At 40.1% G+C, this 18,132-nt stretch overlaps 1 protein-coding gene and 1 non-coding gene across 3 annotated transcripts; both read right to left on the bottom strand.

Moving 5' to 3' along the window:
• Nucleotides 1-465: 465 nt before the first annotated feature.
• On the bottom strand, nucleotides 466-15,397 carry TMCO5A (transmembrane and coiled-coil domains 5A). 2 transcript variants are annotated; one of them, XM_068535353.1, is made up of 12 exons: nucleotides 15,363-15,397; nucleotides 14,255-14,404; nucleotides 13,715-13,838; nucleotides 13,263-13,313; nucleotides 12,488-12,559; nucleotides 9,336-9,392; nucleotides 8,824-8,883; nucleotides 8,332-8,396; nucleotides 7,344-7,401; nucleotides 7,054-7,084; nucleotides 5,478-5,490; nucleotides 466-664 (listed from the first exon to the last, which is right to left on the bottom strand). In XM_068535353.1, the coding sequence occupies exons 1-12, from the start codon at nucleotides 15,395-15,397 to the stop codon at nucleotides 466-468; spliced, it is 915 nt and encodes a 304-aa protein (XP_068391454.1). The 2 variants fall into 2 exon arrangements, with proteins under 2 accessions (XP_068391454.1, XP_068391447.1); XM_068535346.1 differs by lacking the exon at nucleotides 7,054-7,084 and having other exon boundaries at nucleotides 5,478-5,518.
• LOC137752729 (small nucleolar RNA U13) lies at nucleotides 3,966-4,073 on the bottom strand. The gene has a single exon (XR_011071274.1). It is a non-coding gene; the product is annotated as a small nucleolar RNA U13 (small nucleolar RNA).
• Nucleotides 15,398-18,132: the final 2,735 nt, after the last annotated feature.

Raw genomic sequence — 18,132 nt, 5'->3', positions numbered from 1 at the left:
CCTGAAGCCCCAGATTTTTAGTTCCATGAGGCAATACTTTTTTGTGTGCTATAAATTTATAAATTAGCTTAAACTAAGGCAACTTACAACCAAAGAATTCTAATGTAAGTAATGAACAATCTTCTGCTTTGCAGGGATCCTGTGTCTTAGATTTTTAAGATTCACTAGAAGAATTGATCAACTCTAATTTTGCTCAGCATTTATGATATTATTCCAAAAATAGTCTACTTTGTTTACTATTGGTACTGTTTAGCTTATCCATATAGCCACAGAAATCCATTGACAGAGCTCTTTACTGGGCAAGGTTAATCTTGGAAAGACTATGTGAGGAGGGATGGTAATCAAGTAGGCAAACCTCAAGGAAATAACTGAAGAAAACCTCTTTCCTCCACAAGTTCCGCCATCTCTTAGTCTACGGACTCAGATACCACTTGCCTTCTTTTGCTCCAGGATATTTCTTGGGGGTCAGTGGGGTAACATGTCCTCTGTCTCAAGCATGAGAGATGGAAAGAGAAAGCATCTTAGCTTCCACAAGATGTTCCTGCTCAGTATCTTGGGCAGTATATTGACAAAGAGATCTGGATTTATAAAACTTATGTGGAACAAGAAGTAGCCCAGCAGTCTGATGAAAAACAGGGTGGTGTAAAAGAAATATTGAAAAATCCTGGAAAGAGAAAGCCAAAAAACTGTTAACTAGAGGTTAGAAAACCTGGAACAAAACAGTCATAATCTAAATGCATGTCTGACTCCTTGATATTCAAATGTCTCTACTCTTAACAACCCCTTATAAAGGTAGCCTCTTCCCATATGCTGGCCTGCCAGCTACTGTCTCTCCCATCACCATGTTTAATTTTCTTTCAGCATTTATCACTATCTGAAATTATCTTGTTTTGTTTTTTATTTTTATTTTGGAAAATTGTTTTCCAAAGTAGTTGCACCAATTTATACTCCACCAGCAGGGTTTATGTTTCTGTGGATCCACATCCTCTCCAGCATTTGATGTTATCAGATTTTTAAACTTTTGCCAATCAGATGGGTATAAAGTAATATCTCATTATGGTCTTGGCTTGCATTTCCTTGATGAACGATGGTGCTGAACATCTGTTCATAGGTTTATTCATCTTATGTGTTTCCTCTTGCCCACTTATCTACTATGTTGTTTGGACTTTTCTTATTAATTTGTAGGAATTCTTTATATGTTCTTGATATTAATCCTTTTCCATTGTGTGTATTTTGAATATCTGCCCTCTACTTTATAACTTTCACTTGCTCTAAGGTGTTAAAGAACAAAATTTATTTATTTTTTAATGTGCATTTTATTTATTTATTTTTGGCTGCACTGGGTCTTCGTTGCTGCGCCCAGGCTTTTGCTAGTTGCAGCGAGTGTGGGCTACTCTTCGTTGAGGTGCACGGGCTTCTCATTGTGGTGGCTTCTCTCTTTGAGGAGCACAGGCTCTAGGCTCATGGGCTTCAGTAGTTGTGGCTCGCAGGCTCTAGAGCGCAGGCTCAGTAGTTGTGGTGCACAGGCTTAGTTGCTCTGCGGCATGTGGGATCTTCCTGGACCAGGGATCGAACCCGTGTCCACTGCATTGGCAGGCAGATTCTTAACCACTGTGCCACCAGGGAAGTCCCTAAAGTTATTTTTAATAAAGTCTAATTTATCAACATTTCCTTTAATTAGAATCACTTCTTTTTGTATCTTGTTTGAAAAATCATTCCCTACCCCAAGGCCTAAAAGATACTATTTTGTGTTGAGTTTATGGTAGTTTAAAAATATGTCCACAAATTCTTTGGTATTCCTCCCTTAGAGAGACTCTTCTCCATTGGAGTGTGGAATAGACTTAATGAATTGCTTCTAAAGAATAACATGTCATGGAAATGACAGTGTGTGATTTCCTAGACTATGTACTAAAAGCACTGTGGCTTCCTCCTTACTCTCAGGAGAAAGCCAGCTGTCAGGTTATAAGGACACACAAGTAGCCTGGTGGAGAGGTCCATCTGATGAAGAACTGAGACCTCCTGCCAGCAACCAGCTGTGTGAGTAAGCTCCTTCGGACATAGATCCTTTAGCCTCAGCCCAACTTTCTAATGACTGTAATTTCAGCCAACATCTTAACGGCAACCTCGTAACAGACCATGAGCTAGAACCACCCAGCTAAGTAGCTCACAGATTTACGATGCACAGAAAGTGTGAGTTGATAAATGTTTGTTGTTTGTAGCCACTAAATTTTGGGGTAATTTGTTATGTGGCAATAGATAACTAATACTGAGTTTTGTAGGTTTTTTTTTTTTTTAAATTGGTATTTAAGTCTTGAACACATCTGGGCTTGCTTTTTTGTTATACTGTATAGTAGTAATTCAATCTTATTTCTTTCTCATCTGGATAACCATTTTTTCCCCACCATATTTACTGAGCAGTCAATCCTTTCTTTCCCCTCTGACATATAATCACTGTCATATATCAAGGTTCTATATGTGCACTGTTTCTGAGCACATGTTCTTTTCCATTGGTTGATTTTCCTATTCCTGTGGTAATACTACACTATCATAATTACTGTAGCTTCCCAGTAAGTCTTGATATCTCAAAGGGCATGTTTCTCATTCCTTTCTCTTCTTTAAAATTGCCCAGGTTATTTTTGACCCATTTACTCTCCCATATACAATATATTTTAGTATCATTTTATTCAATTCCATGAAAAATCTTTTGGGGAGTTTGATTGGAATTGAACTGATTCTATTAATTATTTGGAGGCCATTGATATGTTTATGATATTAAGGCTTCCTATCCATGATCATGGTATTTCTCTTCTTTCATTTATATTACCTTTAATATTTCCTAATAAATTTCTGTAAATTTCCTTATGGTAGTCTTGATTTCTTATTTAACTGATAAATTATTGTGCCCTTGTGGTTTTAATATGATTTCCACGAGCAAACCTCCACTGTTTCCTTAGCTATATTACCCTTATCTGGTCGTGCTGGGCTGCATTCTGCCTCAGGACAAATTCATGGCCCACCGCCACTCACCAGTCAAAAACAGCCCCTTCCCCTCCAGTTTTCTTAAGTTTTCCTGTAGAGTTAATCTTGGTGACAAGAGCCAGGATCCATCCTAATACAGGATCTTGCTCAAAATTACAATCAAAAGCCTTTTAAAAGCCTCTTCCCACCACTCTCCTTGAAGCTGGATACAGTATTCATGAGAAGGGTCTGGGATGACATGCCCAGGGACAATCTTAGGAATAACCTAGCTTTCTAATTTCTTATCAGCGCACAGTATACCAGTGCTCCAAGGATGCTGGATCAGAGCAAGAGGAAAGACATTTGTAGTTTGATGTGATGAGCTAGACTTGCTGGGCTTATGTTTCTTTAGGCTACTGACTCTATGGCAGATCGTTCTTATCACAGGAACATGGGCAATTCCATGCTGGGCACTGGTGTTGAATTATAGGCGAAGGTGGCCTAGGAGTTCTAGGGAAAATTCTGCTAGTTGTTCTGGGAACATGTATTTAAGGATATTGAAATATATAATTCTTCACTTATCTGGTATGAAGGAGTATCCCTCTTAAGCAAATTTTCCAGACAGTTGGAGCTGACCTTTAAGCACCAATAATTTTATGTTAACCATTTTGATTGGACTTTTTCTAAATCACATTTCATACCACTTTAAATATATGTTTCTCTATGCCTTCTTAAACATACTATACTGAACATAATTTGACCTTTTCTTAAAAATGCAGGGGCTTCAATACCAATTTTACTTTGCTATCACAATGATTCCCTAAGGACTAATAATCCACTCATTTGTTTGAATCTTGAGTTCTTATTTGGTTTAACGAGATTTTTGAGCAATTATTATGTGCTGAATACTGTTAGGTGCTGTCTCCTTTTCCCAATCATTTTCTCTCTTTTATCTGCTGTAAGGCAGTGGTATACTTGCATTTAGAAATTCTCTCCCTATTTTTATTTTTCACATTAGGGGGTAATGTGCTGACATTGTGATAAAGTTTGAGGGAGGCACATCTCACACAATAGTGTAAAAACCCAATCTTCATGCTTACGAACCACAGAAGGATCTCCCCATTTCTTTTTTTTTTTTTTTAAGTTTTTAAAAAAATTTATTTTACTGTGGTGAGGACACTTAACATGAGATTTATCTTCCTAACAAATCTTTAAGTGTGCAACACATTATCGTTGACTACAGGTGCAATGTTATACAGCAGATCTCTAGAACTTAATCATCTTGTTTAACCAAAGCTTTATGCCGATGGATTAGTAACTTCCCATGTCCCCCTCCCCCCACCCCCTGGCAGCCATCATTCCACACTTTGATTCATGAACTTGACTGTTTTAGATACCTCATATAAGTGGAATCATGCAGTATTTGTCTTTCTGTGACTAGCTTATTTCACTTAGCATAATGTCCTCAAGGTGTGCCTCAGTGTTATCGTATATTGCAGAAGTTCCTTCTTTCTTTTTTATAACCCTCCTTGTTTATTCTTTTTATTTTTTAAAATTTCTTTTGTTTTTCTGTTTTTAATTTTAATTTTTAAATTTTTTATTTTTTTCTTGGAGTCCCCATTTCTTTTCTTTTTTTTTTTTTTTTAAAGAAAATTTCCTTTTATTTTGTTCCTCTCAATCATCTTTTAAAATCATGAAATCAAGAGTGATCTATAAAAGCATTTTTAATCTGTGCTAGAAAGAACAAAGATCCAATAAGGGCCATGAGAACAGATGACCTCTTCTGGAATGTTTAGTACTTCGAGAGAGATGTCCCAGGTTTTCAGATGCCACTACATTTTTTCTGTAGGGATGAGGCTAATCTCACCCCTCATTTGCAGAAAAGGGGCTGTAATGAAGTCAGAGGAAACTATCTCCAGGTTAGAGTCTGTCTTAGCTCAGACAACTGTAACAAAATTCTGTAGACCACATGGCTTAAACAACAGACTTTTACTTCTCACAGTTCTGGAGGCTGGAAAGTCCAAGACCAAGATGCCAGCAGATTTGGTTCTTGGTGAGGTACCTCTTCCTGGCTTGAGGACAGAACCATCTCCCTGTATCCTCTCATGACCTCTTTTTTGTGTGCTGTGTGGCAAGAGGAGAGTCCCCATTTCTAATCAACTGATGTTACTGGGAAACCAGACACATCAAACTAGTTGAAAGTGTTGAAGGGAAAAGGAGGTAAGTATGAGACTTGTCACATCTCTTCTAGGTGATAGGATTCCTGTTTCTGATTACTGCTAGGCCACTGGCTTCTAATACTGGAAAGCTGAGATTAGTCATTGCCTTTGGACAAGGAAGTCATAACAGTGAACTGAGAAATGTAGTCATTGATAAAACAAATTTGTTGACTTGTCTGTGTGTGTGTGTGTGTGTGTGTGTGTATACAATGTTCTCCTTGTCTAGACTTTGCTATCTGCTAGTATGGCTAAGTAGAACTCCCAGTTTTCTGGGAAGTTTACTCAAAGGGATTTACTTACGTTTTACAGAACCCTGTTTTCTTCTTTTGGAGAGAGTTATCCTGGGAGAAGAAGAAAGGACAGTGATAAATAAACAATTTCTGGAGGCTGTTATCACTGCCAAGTAGTACTGAGCCATTAATTAAATGTTATTTTAGGTAAAATTTTACAAATTTTTTCATATACATAAGCAGATGAAATTTTCAAAGCCAAATATATGTACATACATATGTGTGTGTGTATATATATGTGTGTGTGTGTATATATATGTGTGTGTGTGTGTGTGTGTGTATATATATATATATATATATATAACTGCATTACCTTTTTATATATTGATAGGAATAAATGAAGACTTAGAAGGGTAGGGTCATACAGCTTGTAAGTGGCAGGACCAGGCCTGGAACCCAGGTCCTCTCAGTTCACATTCTGGGCTCTCTCAGCTATACCCTTACCTTCTACTTAGCCAGTGACCCTTAGAGAAGTTTGCAGGCTGTAAAAACCACACAAACATATTCCAAGAGATAAATTTTGAAAGCTATAAAAGTGTAAAGATGAGAATATATCCTGGATTTCTGTAACATCCCTCTTCCAAAATATTTTCTCAGTTACTTCATTTTCCTTTTAACTTCCTTGTGAGATAAAAAGGAAGAGGGATTATGATCACACTTTAAAACTGTGGAAATGAGGCTTGCAGAATTGGAATTAGAAAGCAGCTTTCTGGGTTACAAATTTGATTCTATAGCTTGAGTGAGATTAAGTGGCATGCTAGCTGGTCAGCTGCTCAGGCAGCCTCTCTAAAGAGATTGCTCAAACATCATAGGTCGTTGAACCATCACATGGACTCTGATAATCTTGATGAAGACAGTCCTGTTTTTTCTCTGATAGGTGGTCAGAAGGAATACTTTAATAAGGCACCGGGAATAGATGGTGGGACACATCAGGTAGCATGCCAAGCTTGGTTCTAGAGAGGTGGACTTCAGTTAATTTCAGGAGTTTTGCTTGCTGAGTGGAATACATAAGCTTGGGACCAGAATAACCTGTTCAGGACAGTGGGAACTATAGTCACTGTGGACATGGTCTAACATCATATATTCAGACATCTGGAGGACCTCAAGGGCAATAGTCAAATGCTGATATTTGCTTTTAAGGAAGAGATGACTTCTCTTTTCTGAGATTATAAAGACCATATATCTCAACAACATAAAATTTCTGCTGAATGTCAACCTTGGCTCTAAAGGAGATATAAATTACAATTAAAGTCCAATAAACTTTATCTATGTACTTGCTTCCACAAGACACCAAGCAGGCCAAGAGGCCTGGTGCTCTACATCCACATCTGTTTCCTTCAGACCTTTGCATATGTGCTGGTGACACATGATGTTAAAGATGAATAGACACTGAAGCTGTATCATAAAGAAGCAACTGCTTCCTATGTTTTAACTCATAGGCCAACTCTAATTAGATGGTGATAGATGCCCTTGGTGTTCTGTGCAGTAAAAGATTCTGGAGCATGCTGGGATCATCAGGAAAGAGTGCTGTGATTACGGGAGATAAGAGGAGTGGTGTATGTGTCACGTATTGGCCTTCTCTCCACAGAGTGCACCCTCAGTTAATGTTCCTTCTCGCTTCTATTTTAAACTCTCTTTGGTCTTGGGCTGGTTTCTTTGAGAACACATCACGTGCACAGCTGTAAGAGGGAAGACAATTGTTCCTTAGCATCCTCTTTGTTTGTTTAGGGTTGAAATGCTTTGGAATTATATCTGGTACTGTTCTTGGAAAATTCACATGGGAAGATTGCTGGATGTTTGGTGGCTTATAGTGATTTTGGAAACTCCTTTGAAAGGCAATGACACTGAAGAAGCTGAAGATGGAGTAGGTGCTTACCTTGTTATTTTGGCCATTACGCTCTTTGCATGCTGAGTTCATGCTTATGACTTTTGACCTAGGGGGAAAAGAACCAAGATAGGGATTGGATAAAGTGCACTCAAAGATTCATACTATATGATGGTTGTTTAAAAACAGTTTTATATTCTAATTCTATTGTAGCCAGTTGCTACATGTAGCTATTAAATTTAAATTAATTAAAATAAAAAATAAGTTCCTCAGCCATACTACCTGTTCTTCAAGTACTCAGTAAGTGGCTAAGTGGATACTTAATAGATAGTATAGAAATATCTGTTGAATAGCCTTGTTCTAGAAACTTAGCTTAGCAGTCAAGCCATACCTAGTACTCAGGAAGGATTTTGGGAGACTTGAAGGTATCCTTTAGGGGCAAGGACCTCGAAGTCCTGGTGTCTTGGACACAAGGCCACGGTGTGTACCTGCCTATTTAGAGGCTTTATGCAGTTTGGGTCTCTTTCTCTTCACCCCAAGATTCCAAAATATTTAATATATAGAGATACTTCTTGACTGAATTAAGATTTAACATCTAAAGAGGGTCAAGAAATGGAAGTGAGGTTTTTGGTTTAGTTTCTCATCATTTAAACTCTTTTGACAAACTCAAGGGGTATTTTTTGGGGGAAGGAAGCTTTTATTTATGTTTAATATGAATGTTCTACTTATCAAGGTGCCTGACCACTAACCCTTTTTAAAGCACATGTTCCTACCCTTAATATAAACGCAAATAATTGGTAACATGATAAAGCTATGAAGGGAGATGTATTTCTACAGTCTTTGAAGGATGGGAGAAGGACCTGCGTTTTAAAGTTGGTGTGGTTCAGTGGGGGTCGACCTGATCACTACAGAGGGGAAAGATATGTGGTGTTGGGGGCCTCACAGTTCCAAACTGGAATTAGAGAGATGTTTGCTCTGACCCAGGCTGAGATGGAGTTACCACTAAAACCAGGATGTTCCTTTGCTTGCCAAAGCTTACACTTCTCTCTCGAGGAACCGAGTCTCTAGTTCTTCTTCTATTTTCTTCAACGTTTCCTGGTACTTCTTCAAAGAGAAATAAAAGAAAGCACGGTTACTAATTAAAGCCCTGTGCTTTTCCTAATCATAATAAACATGCATTATTACGCTGTAACATAAATGTTTGGTATTCCCACTGCCACTTTTTCTCCTTCCTAGCCTCCACCCCACCACTACGATCTCTCACTATATTTCACCATTGGACAGGTCCCTGGGGGTAATTGGGATTATAAACAGGAAAAGTGTTCATTATTAAGTTAAGGGCACAGAGGCTGGGAGACCAGGGAAGTAACAGAATGATATTGGTGGTGGAGTGTCAGAGACCCTAAAATCCCTCTGGAATGACATTTTGAAGAGTTAAAATTGTTCCAGACAGTATGCTCTGAAGAACCTGGTTCCATTTCACCCTGTACCTGAACAAACCCTTTGCTGTCCCTTTACTGAGAGGCTGTACCTTTATGCAGAGGGCCTGATCTTCACAGAGCTGGGCCACAAGTGCATAGTCTTCTATTACCTGGGGAGACTAAAATTTATTAGTCTTAAATTTTCTCAGTGAATTGCTATAAGAACAATAGTACACTTGTTTCCTCCTGTGTACCAGACCCTAAATGTGGTTTTCTAATTGTTCTAAATATTTTTTTTGTACATATAAACTAATGTTTTTGAGGGTAAACAAGCTGTGTTTTACAGTCCCATGGGGATAATTTGGGCACAGTTGGGAGAAGAATAGATACTAATTTGTGGAAGATATAGATTATGAAATGTATTCTATAAAAAATATTAAATAGAAGGTAACTTAGGAGACTATAGTCATCTTCCTTTCCTTCATACCCTCCTGATCCCATAATGGTTTGGGATCTAGAACCTTATTATAACTCAATCATTTGAGGAATGCATCAGACCGTCTGACCAAGAATTGAGTATCCCTTCCTTTGGGAGGAGTAACATTGAAGTTACTGTGGTTACCTTGTCCAGCTCCTTCTCTTGGTCTGCACAGGAGGCTTCCAGCTGTTGTAACTTAACCTATAGACAGGGAAGGAGGCTGGTAACTCAGCAAGGCAAAAACAGGATTCCATTCTGAAATGCTATAGCAAAGGTTATCTCACAGGTGGTTGAAGTGCATTGGGCACCATTTCAGATATCTTTTTGATGGAGGGCAGTCAAACTGTCCTTTGCAGCTGCCTGGTGAGCCTGCACTCTTGACCACTTGAGTATTCATCAGTGCTTCCTTTGCCCTTAAACTTCAATTCTTAGCTTCCTTCTTCCTTAGCTATTTCTCTTAGAAAAACATCAACCTTGAAGAATTCAGTGTCATTTTTGCTTTTATATATTCATGGCTCACTCCTTTCTTTCTCCCTGTATTTCTTCTTTCCTGTCTTCCTTCCTTGAATATTTGATGAAAGCCTATTCTATATTGGCCACTATACTGGAGTGACAGGGAAAGGGCAGGGGGAGTACTGAGGATACAGTGGTGAACAGAATTGATAGGCTTTCTGCCTCACAGAGCTGACATTCTAGTAGGGGGACATAACAAATGAGTCAACATGATAATGGTAAGTGCTGTGAAGGAAATAAAAGCAGAGTAATGTGCTGAGAGTGAGAGTGAGTGATGGCATAAGAGCTAATATAGGTGGTCGGCGAAGGCCTCTCTGATGATACTTGAGCTGAAATCTGAAAGATAAATATTAGTCAAATGGAGATCTGGAGGAAATATGTCCCATGCAGAGGTTACAACAAGGGCCAAGACTGTGAACTTTGGTATGTATGAAGAAGTTATGTGGCTGAAACACAGGGGATACTGGTAAGGTGGGGAAAGGTAGCCACTGATGAGATTACATATGTGGGGCATTATAACTTCTAAAAAAATTTGGTTCATTTATTTATTTATTTATGGCCGCGTTGGGTCTTTGTTGCTGCGCGTGGGCTTTTCTCTAGTTGTGGCGAGCGGGGTCTACTCTTTGTTGTGGTGCACGGGCTTCTCATTGCAGTGGCTTCTCTTGCTGCGGAGCACGGGCTCTAGGCACGTGGGCTTCAGTAGCTGTGGCTTGCGGGCTCTAGAGCACAGGCTCAGTAATTGCGGCGCACGGGCTTAGCTGCTCCGTGGCATGTGGGATCTTCCCGGACCAGGGCTCGAACCCATGCCCCCTGCATTGGCAGGCGGATTCTTAACCACTGTGCCACCAGGGAAGTCCCCCAAATTTGGTTCTTTATTCTAATTGTAGTGAAAAGCCAGGAGAGAGCTTCAAGTGGTAAAGACACAATCTGACCTGTGTTTTTAAAGAAGAGACTTTTCAATATGTGGGAAGTGAGATTGTTTAGGAGTAAGAGTTGAAGCAGGAAGACTTGTTAGGAGGCTACTTCAGCATCCAAGTGAGGGTTATGGTGGCTTGCAAGAGGGTAGTACTATTAGTAGTAGTAGATAGGGAAGAATGGATGCATTTGGGTTATATTCTGTAAGAAGAGCAGATATAACTGTATTTTCCCTTCCTTCCCTTTCAGCTCTGTTGTTCCCACTTTCATCTAGGGATCATTATCTTACATCTGGACGCTTCTAACAGTTCCTTTCCCCTCCAGTCAGTTACATCCAGGGCCAGAAAGAAAAATGTGCTAAAGGCTGTATTTTCAAGACAGTGGCCTGAGTCACAAGGAGTTGAAGCAGGCATCCCATTAAACTACTGAACTAATCACCAGCATGCAAGAGGAACAGAAGCATAGGAGATGCTGTATATTTCATAGAATTAGAGATATCACCTAAGAATTCTACAAAACAGGTGGGCAAAAGGGAGTGATTCAGAGGGTTAATAATACTCTAGAACTCTTTAGGGCTGGGCTGGTTGCTGCTAGGAAAATAATGGCCATTGTTCTGACAACACCTGGAACTCTCTATTTATAGTCTGTCAGCTCAGCTCACCTAATACAGCCAGCATTAAAGTGTCCCCACTAGATTCTGGTGGCCTTACTGTCAGGAAAACTTGTTTTGGGCAGGAGAAGGAAGAAAATCAATCTCTGACTGCTGCAGTTATATGGTAAGGATAGTCATGGGGCTTCATAATCCTTTCTAGTCTTAACTTCACTTTCTTCCTGATGTACACACAGGATCCAGATTTCTTTCTTTCCAGGTAAATTTCCTGGATGTGCGTGACTAAGCAAGCTTACTTGGTGGCTTTAAACAACTTCTTCTTCTTTTTTTTTTTTTTTTTGTGGCCATCAACACTAATTTGGCCAAGAGAAGATAGGGGAGTGATTCTCTATTCTTTCATTTTATATTTCTATTTTCAGTGTGTCCATGTCTTCATAGGCTTCATATACACAGTATGGGCTTAAGTGCGGGCTTAATAAGCTAAAGAAAAATTAGATAAGGCAAGGATAAAGATGTAATTCTACAGAAAGTGTCAAGTTAGAATTTTACCTGTTCTCTAAATAAAAAAAGTAAGTCTCTAATTCTTCTTGCATCTTTGATCGGATGTGTTGTGGTTGTGTCCAGGTTCTTAGCTCTGGAACACAATTAGAGAAATGCTAAGCACTGTCTGATGCACTTAGCATGCAGAACTCACTAGATACTTGAATGACCAATTTAATGATTTCTTTTCTTGATTGGATTCCATGACAGGATGTGTAAGTTGCCTAGCATGCAGTAGATTTATAGATCCTAGCTCTGCCTCTATGAATTCATACATATGCCTTAGCCAAACTCTTAAATAGTCACTTTAAAATTATGTGACTTCAGGTTTTAGCTCTCCAAAAAATGGAAAGAATACTTTATATACGCAGTTTCACTCAATTTTCAAACGGAGGCTGGGAGGGACTGATTAAATTGCCCTTCATATACCACACTAAGTACTTGGGACAGGATTTAAATTAGGGACTTCAACTGCCTCCAGTGTTATATATGCATTTGTGTTCTGCTCTTCCTCATGGAAGAAAGAACAAAATATATGGCTTCAGAGTAAAATTCCTTACTAAGAGCAGAGGAAATGTCAGCACTCAGTGGCCCAGGCTTATGCCTGACATGGATAAAACTACAAAGAATTTATCCCAACTTTGACAGTTGTTTCCACTTGAAAGCTTGTTTCCTGTTCATATAGTCCAAACCCATTCAAGATTGCTTTTCCATTTACCTTTGACTCTTCTGGGGTTCCCTTTAGATTGCCTTGTTCACACTTAGTTGCCTTTTGAGATTTCCTTGTAAGCTACAGTTTAAAATAAAAAAATACATTGCAAATAAAAAATACATCAAATAAAAATAAATAAATAAAACAAAGACATTCTCTGGTGTGTGTGTGGCCTGGTAATTTGGTCTTGATAAAAGCTGCCAGGAGGTGGTCCTTTGGTGGATACTTGGTGCTCTTGGAAACATCTTTATTCTACCTCTAACTTCTTCTCACTAGTCTTGGCCACCAAAGCTAGAGCCTGCTCAAGGCAGGGGTACTTTTCTGAACCCCTAATCCATGCTGGGTTATTCAGGTATGGGTCAGAAAGTAGGGTATCATAGGAAGCCCACTGTATTCTGAGCAGGAGTTGAGGTAGAGGAAATCCCTAGGAATTAAGTATTTTTAAGTCTCTGTTGAAAGTAAAATTAACTCTCACTACAAAGTTGCCAGCCAATCACTTTAACAGGGTGTCTACTGGAATACCTTCTTTTGTAACAGAATGAAGGAACCTATGGGATCACTGAATACCCTGAATAACCCACTCACTCCCTCCATCTGATACTTGCAGGGAAGATCCATGGCATTTATTTAGGTCATGAAGCTCAGCCTCAGGAGAGTAGTATCCACCCCAGCACAGGCCTCTCTGACATGTGGGATCCCCTATGATCACTTTTGCTCCCTTGCCTCTTTGGTGCCTGGGGATGCTGTGGGAATGCTGGGGAACACAAGAGCCCCATCCCACCTTTCTTTCAAGTTCTGCTATACTGTGGACCAGAGTCTCGTTCTTCCTTTCCTGTTGAGAGAAAGAAGCAGAGTGTAAGTGTGCATCTGCTTACCATCATCTGTCTTTATTTAGTTGATTGTTCTCCATTTCACTCCAGTGATGATTTCCTGCAGGAACTCTACCTTATTGCATAAGGTCAGGTAAGGAACCTGTGGTTTGATCTCAATACATACACACCAATTTACCAGGGATAGAGATGCCCACACGCAGGGCTTCCCAATACTAAGTATTACCAAAGAAACCCTGCCCCCCTCCACACATCCCTTTCCATGCATGGACACATCCTGCCATGACTTTTGAGTTGACTACTAGTTGTATGTAAAAAGGAGAGACTAGCTTATCTGATAGTTGATGAGAGACAGGATGATGAAGAAAACCTATCATATAGCTCTTCCCAGCTTCTTGCTTACCAGTCTGGCTGTTTCTTCTTCTAGCTCCTGCAAGGCTCTTTCCCTTTCCATGGTGGTGCAGTTCTCCTTCTCCCACTCCTCATCCTCTGCCAGGTCTCTGGTCTGAGTGATCTCATTTTCCAGCCTAGATGATGCAAGCACACACTGTGAGGATCTGGCAGAACTGATACAACACAAATATCAGTTTCAGGGGTACCTCAGTGACAATAAACACGAATCTCAAGTTGGAAACCATTCTTTCCTGGATCCTTAGACTCAGAATCACTTTCAAGGCAGGAAAAGTAAGATTCCTCTGATTCCCAAGTCAAACACCCCAATGTTCTTTCAACTCAGGTAAATATCACCCAATATTTTAAGAAATCTCTTTAAAACTTGCTGTATTTCAGGGTTTGAGCCACAGAGAAGTGCCAAAGAATGAAGAAGAAACTTTTCTGTACAAGATTTAGGTCTCTAGAACAAACAGGAAAATTTAGTGTTGTCTCTTTTCTTCCACCCCATCCTCTGGATGGAGAACTTCCCTCATGGGACCCCAACACTCACCTCTGAATCTCATCTTCTTTCTTGTGGATTTTGAGAAGAAGTTCCTGATTTGCTTCATCAATTCTCTGCATATCCCTTTCAAGGTCCGTATTCAAACTGTTAATGTTCCTCTTTGACTGGGCCAGTCTTAAGATTTCCACTTTCTCTGACCTGTAGACTCAGTCCCCAAATTGAACAAGGGCCAGTTATCTTAAGATCAGTAATCTTTGGACTAAAGGGGATATCTAGAAGGCATGTAATTCATTAACCTGGCTGTTTCTGGAAGCACATCTTTCCTTTTTCATTCTTAGGAAATTATATTTCTTAATCATGCTCTACAATTTGTTTCAATAATTCTCAACTTGGTCAGCAAGAGAGGTTTTTCTCAGGCTTTCTCAGCCAAAGGGCTCAATATACTAGTGCACCTCCACTCTGGTTCCAGAAGTCTTGCTTCCTTAAATAGTCTCCTGCATTGGTTTCTCAGACAAATTGTTCACAAAATCTGCTCATGCAATACACTTTTATTGAGTACTTTTATCCAGGTAGCTGGCACATTCCTTAAGATTGAGCCCAGCTTTATGCAGAGCCACAAGAGATTTCCACCAGCAGGTAGGGCTTCAGTCTTTCCCTTCCTCCTCCCATCTCAAAACTTCTCTTACAGTGCCTGCTACAAAGCTTGAGTATCTATCATGAGAGTCACTTCATTGAGCACACAGATATGATCCAGGCATTCACTTTCAAGAATGCAAAAATCTTTTTGAAGTAAATTTGAATAAAATAAGGGTAACACTAGAGTAATCTAGAAAGGGTACCTGGCACATGGACGCTCTCAATAAACTTTTCTTTTTCTTGTATCAATTAATTAGTTTGCTTTTCAAATGATTAACCATAAATAAGTTAGTGAGGTAGACTTTTGAGTAAGGATGAGGGATGATTTTGGAAAAGAAGACTTTATAATAGCTGTCACTTCAGGAGGGCATGAAGGGCTTGAGGTGGAGTGCAATGGGGGAGGGATAAATAGTAGATGGAGAGAGAGAGGGAGACTAGAAGATGAAGGAAGACATCAACAGCAGACCTGCTTCATACCTTGGTCCTTGGATGTGGCTTTGCATAAATCATGATTACTTACTCATGATCTAGTTGATCTTCCTTGTGTTCTTCCATTGTAGATTCCCTAAAATATCAGCAGAGATGTATCTAATGAGTTGGGGAAATGGGTCCATTTGTGAAGTAGAGTAACTAGCCAAGAGCCCCCAAATATAGAAACAAAATTAACTGGTTTCTTCCCTCCAACTTCATATTTTGGCCATGACAAAATTCAGCCTTTTGGTTTTCTGCTCATGCTCTGATTATGCTTCAGTAAGGATACAGTGAGGATACAGGGATAATGCTGGAAATTTCAGTATATATCCTACTAGCAGGTATATTCAGAGATAGTTCACCAACACAAAACCCTTTGGAATTTATACACAGCAATAAGAATCAATAGAGGTTATCAATTGTTCTCAAGTCCCTTTCTACTCTAGGGCCACTAGCTTTCCTAAAGGGCCCATGGGCATGGGTGTGGGTGTAGCTGTATAACTTCTCTTAAAAGTAATCTCTCTGCTCTCTAGCCTGGCCTCTATAAGAATCTCCAGATATTAAGATCTTAGTATTAAACAGGGCTCAGAAAAACCAAGCAGAAGTAAATTTGTCTTGCTCTGCCCCTTTGGTTTCCTCTTTAAATCCATTACTTCCATAAACTCCACCTCTCTTCTGATGTGTATGGTCTTCCTGATTCTGCTCTAGGCAATTAGCTTCTGAAGAGTCTAATCTTTCCCCAGTGGAACTGTCCAATAGAATCTCAGAACATTCTGAGGTGTCATGACTCTGCTATTGACATGGGGGGCAGCATGTCACAGTGGGGTGGGTGGCAATGGTTTCTCATCATCTGTGGAGACTTCAGACCCTAGATGGTTGTGTGTGTTTCATGGTCACGTCTTCCCTTTGGCAGCAGTAGTTTAATGGATCTGATTTCTGGGCAGTATGAAGGGGTAGCCCCTGTCTTTTATTTCTCTGGCAGATTGAGCTCCCTTGCTTCAAAGTGTGACTAATATGGAAAGTCTGATTCCTAAGGCCAGCAGTCTAATCCCATCATGTAGCCAACTAACTACTCATTCATTGGACAAACACTGAAACATTGAAGGAGCTCCTATGTATGCCAGGCACTGTTCTAAGCATTAGGGAGACAGAGTAAACAAAACAGCCAAGACACCTGCCCTCATGGGGTTTACATTCTAGGGCGTGTGTGTGTGTGTTGGGGGGAGGGATAGCACAAGCAGCATGGGCCAGCATACAGCCTGAAAGGCCAGCAGACCCAGGAGCAGCAAGAGGAGCCATGAAGACCCAAAGCTCCTCCTTCAACCCTCCTTAAGGATATGTAGTTTTTCCCTGCACCTGCCAATATCCTGGGAAAGAGGAGAGCTCTGGAGAGGGAGAATCTCCCTAAGACTGAGAAATTACCTGAAAGATTTTTAACTGGGAAAAGTCTATGGTGTCTTGAATTGGCCCCATTGAGTCTTTTCTGCCAACTTAAGGAATCAGAGCTAGAGGGGAAGATAAGATCATTTGCAGAATATAAAGAATATGTTTCTGCATACCTGAGTATGTACATTTTGACCAGATTCTGCACCACTTGTAACTTTATGTGTGTGAATCATGGAAACCTGGGAAGGTTTGGATCTCAACTTAATAAGGACCGCATTGAGTTGATTTGTGGGCCAGAGTGACTTCTTAACATACTGTAGTTTCTAACAAACTATTTGTAAAATTAATGGCCTCTGATGACCCCCATTACCATCTCCCTTCTTCCTGAAAGAAGGCATTTCATTGCTTTATGAAGCTGTACACAGAAGAGTAATTAAGTAACCATTCAGGCCAATGGCCTCTCCCAGGAATTAATGGTAGGGAGAGTTCATTAACCCCAGCTGGTTATAGATTCTCCAGGAAATGCCCTGGACCAAGGTTATTGTAGCTATTAATGGATTGGATAGGGACTTTAACTGGGATAAAAATAAAGCTCTATCTCCTTCCTGGGGAGCTTTTCTCCTTGAGGGGCTACCAAAGGCAAGCCTGTAGGAGCAGCAGAATCCCAAGCTTGGCGCCTGTGTGGGATGAGGACAACAGATTGCTATAGTGAGAACTGCTAAATCAAGGTAAAAACAGGGCCTAGGGGGCGAATTAAGGTCCTCGATATAAGCGTTCCTGCTCTTTAGGAGGTTTGATTAACATCCGGTTCAGCTTTAGGGCAGCTGTTTTCACCGTGTTAACTTTTCCGTGCTGTGCCCTGCCCCACACAAAAGAGTTACTGAGAGACACGTCAGATTTTGCTGCATTGCTGTCAGGAACGCAGTGGCCTCTGTGTGGAAGTCTGTTGGGAAAATACGTGCTCTTTTCCAGGCTGGGCACTCAGGCTCTGTGTGCTGCGCTTCACCTTTTTGCTGTAAGGGGCCTGGCCAGGTGTGTGAGCCCTGAATGGAGCTGCCTGGGCCCTGGCCCTTCCGGCTGCCTCAAGGGATGGAGAGCTATATCTTCTGCTCACCTCATTTGTCCTCACTTTTACTTTGGCAAATTCTTCTTTGGATATTTTTATAAATGAGCTTGATCTTGAGGCTTATAGCCAGGCAAGGCTCTATAATCTCATTTTAGATCATTATTTTTCGAATACAGAATCAAGTGTGCCATTTTCCTTAAGTCCTGACTTATTTTTAGTGGTTATTTCTGCTAAAGGGGCTAATATTCAAAATACACAAAGAACATACACAACTCAATACTAAAAACCCCCAAACAATCCAATTAAAAAAATGGGCAGAAGATCTGAATAAACATTTTTCCAAAGAAGGCATACAGGTAGATGGTCA

This window comes from Eschrichtius robustus, chromosome 1, assembly GCF_028021215.1.
Source record: "Eschrichtius robustus isolate mEscRob2 chromosome 1, mEscRob2.pri, whole genome shotgun sequence".
Lineage (NCBI taxonomy): Eukaryota > Metazoa > Chordata > Mammalia > Artiodactyla > Eschrichtiidae > Eschrichtius > Eschrichtius robustus.
Note: the sequence above shows the minus strand (reverse complement) of the source record. Positions and strands in the feature narration are given on the sequence as shown.

Bases quoted from the DNA above. Each gene is read 5' to 3' on its own strand.
- TMCO5A (XM_068535353.1), bottom strand. From the start codon at position 15,397: ATGGAAGAACACAAGGAAGATCAACTAGATCATGA. The intron at 14,405-15,362 runs GTAAGTAATCAT...CTGAGTCTACAG, and splicing joins GAAGATCAACTAGATCATGA to GTCAGAGAAAGTGGAAATCT. The intron at 8,397-8,823 runs GTACAGCCTCTC...TTCTCTTTGAAG, and splicing joins ATCAGGCCCTCTGCATAAAG to AAGTACCAGGAAACGTTGAA.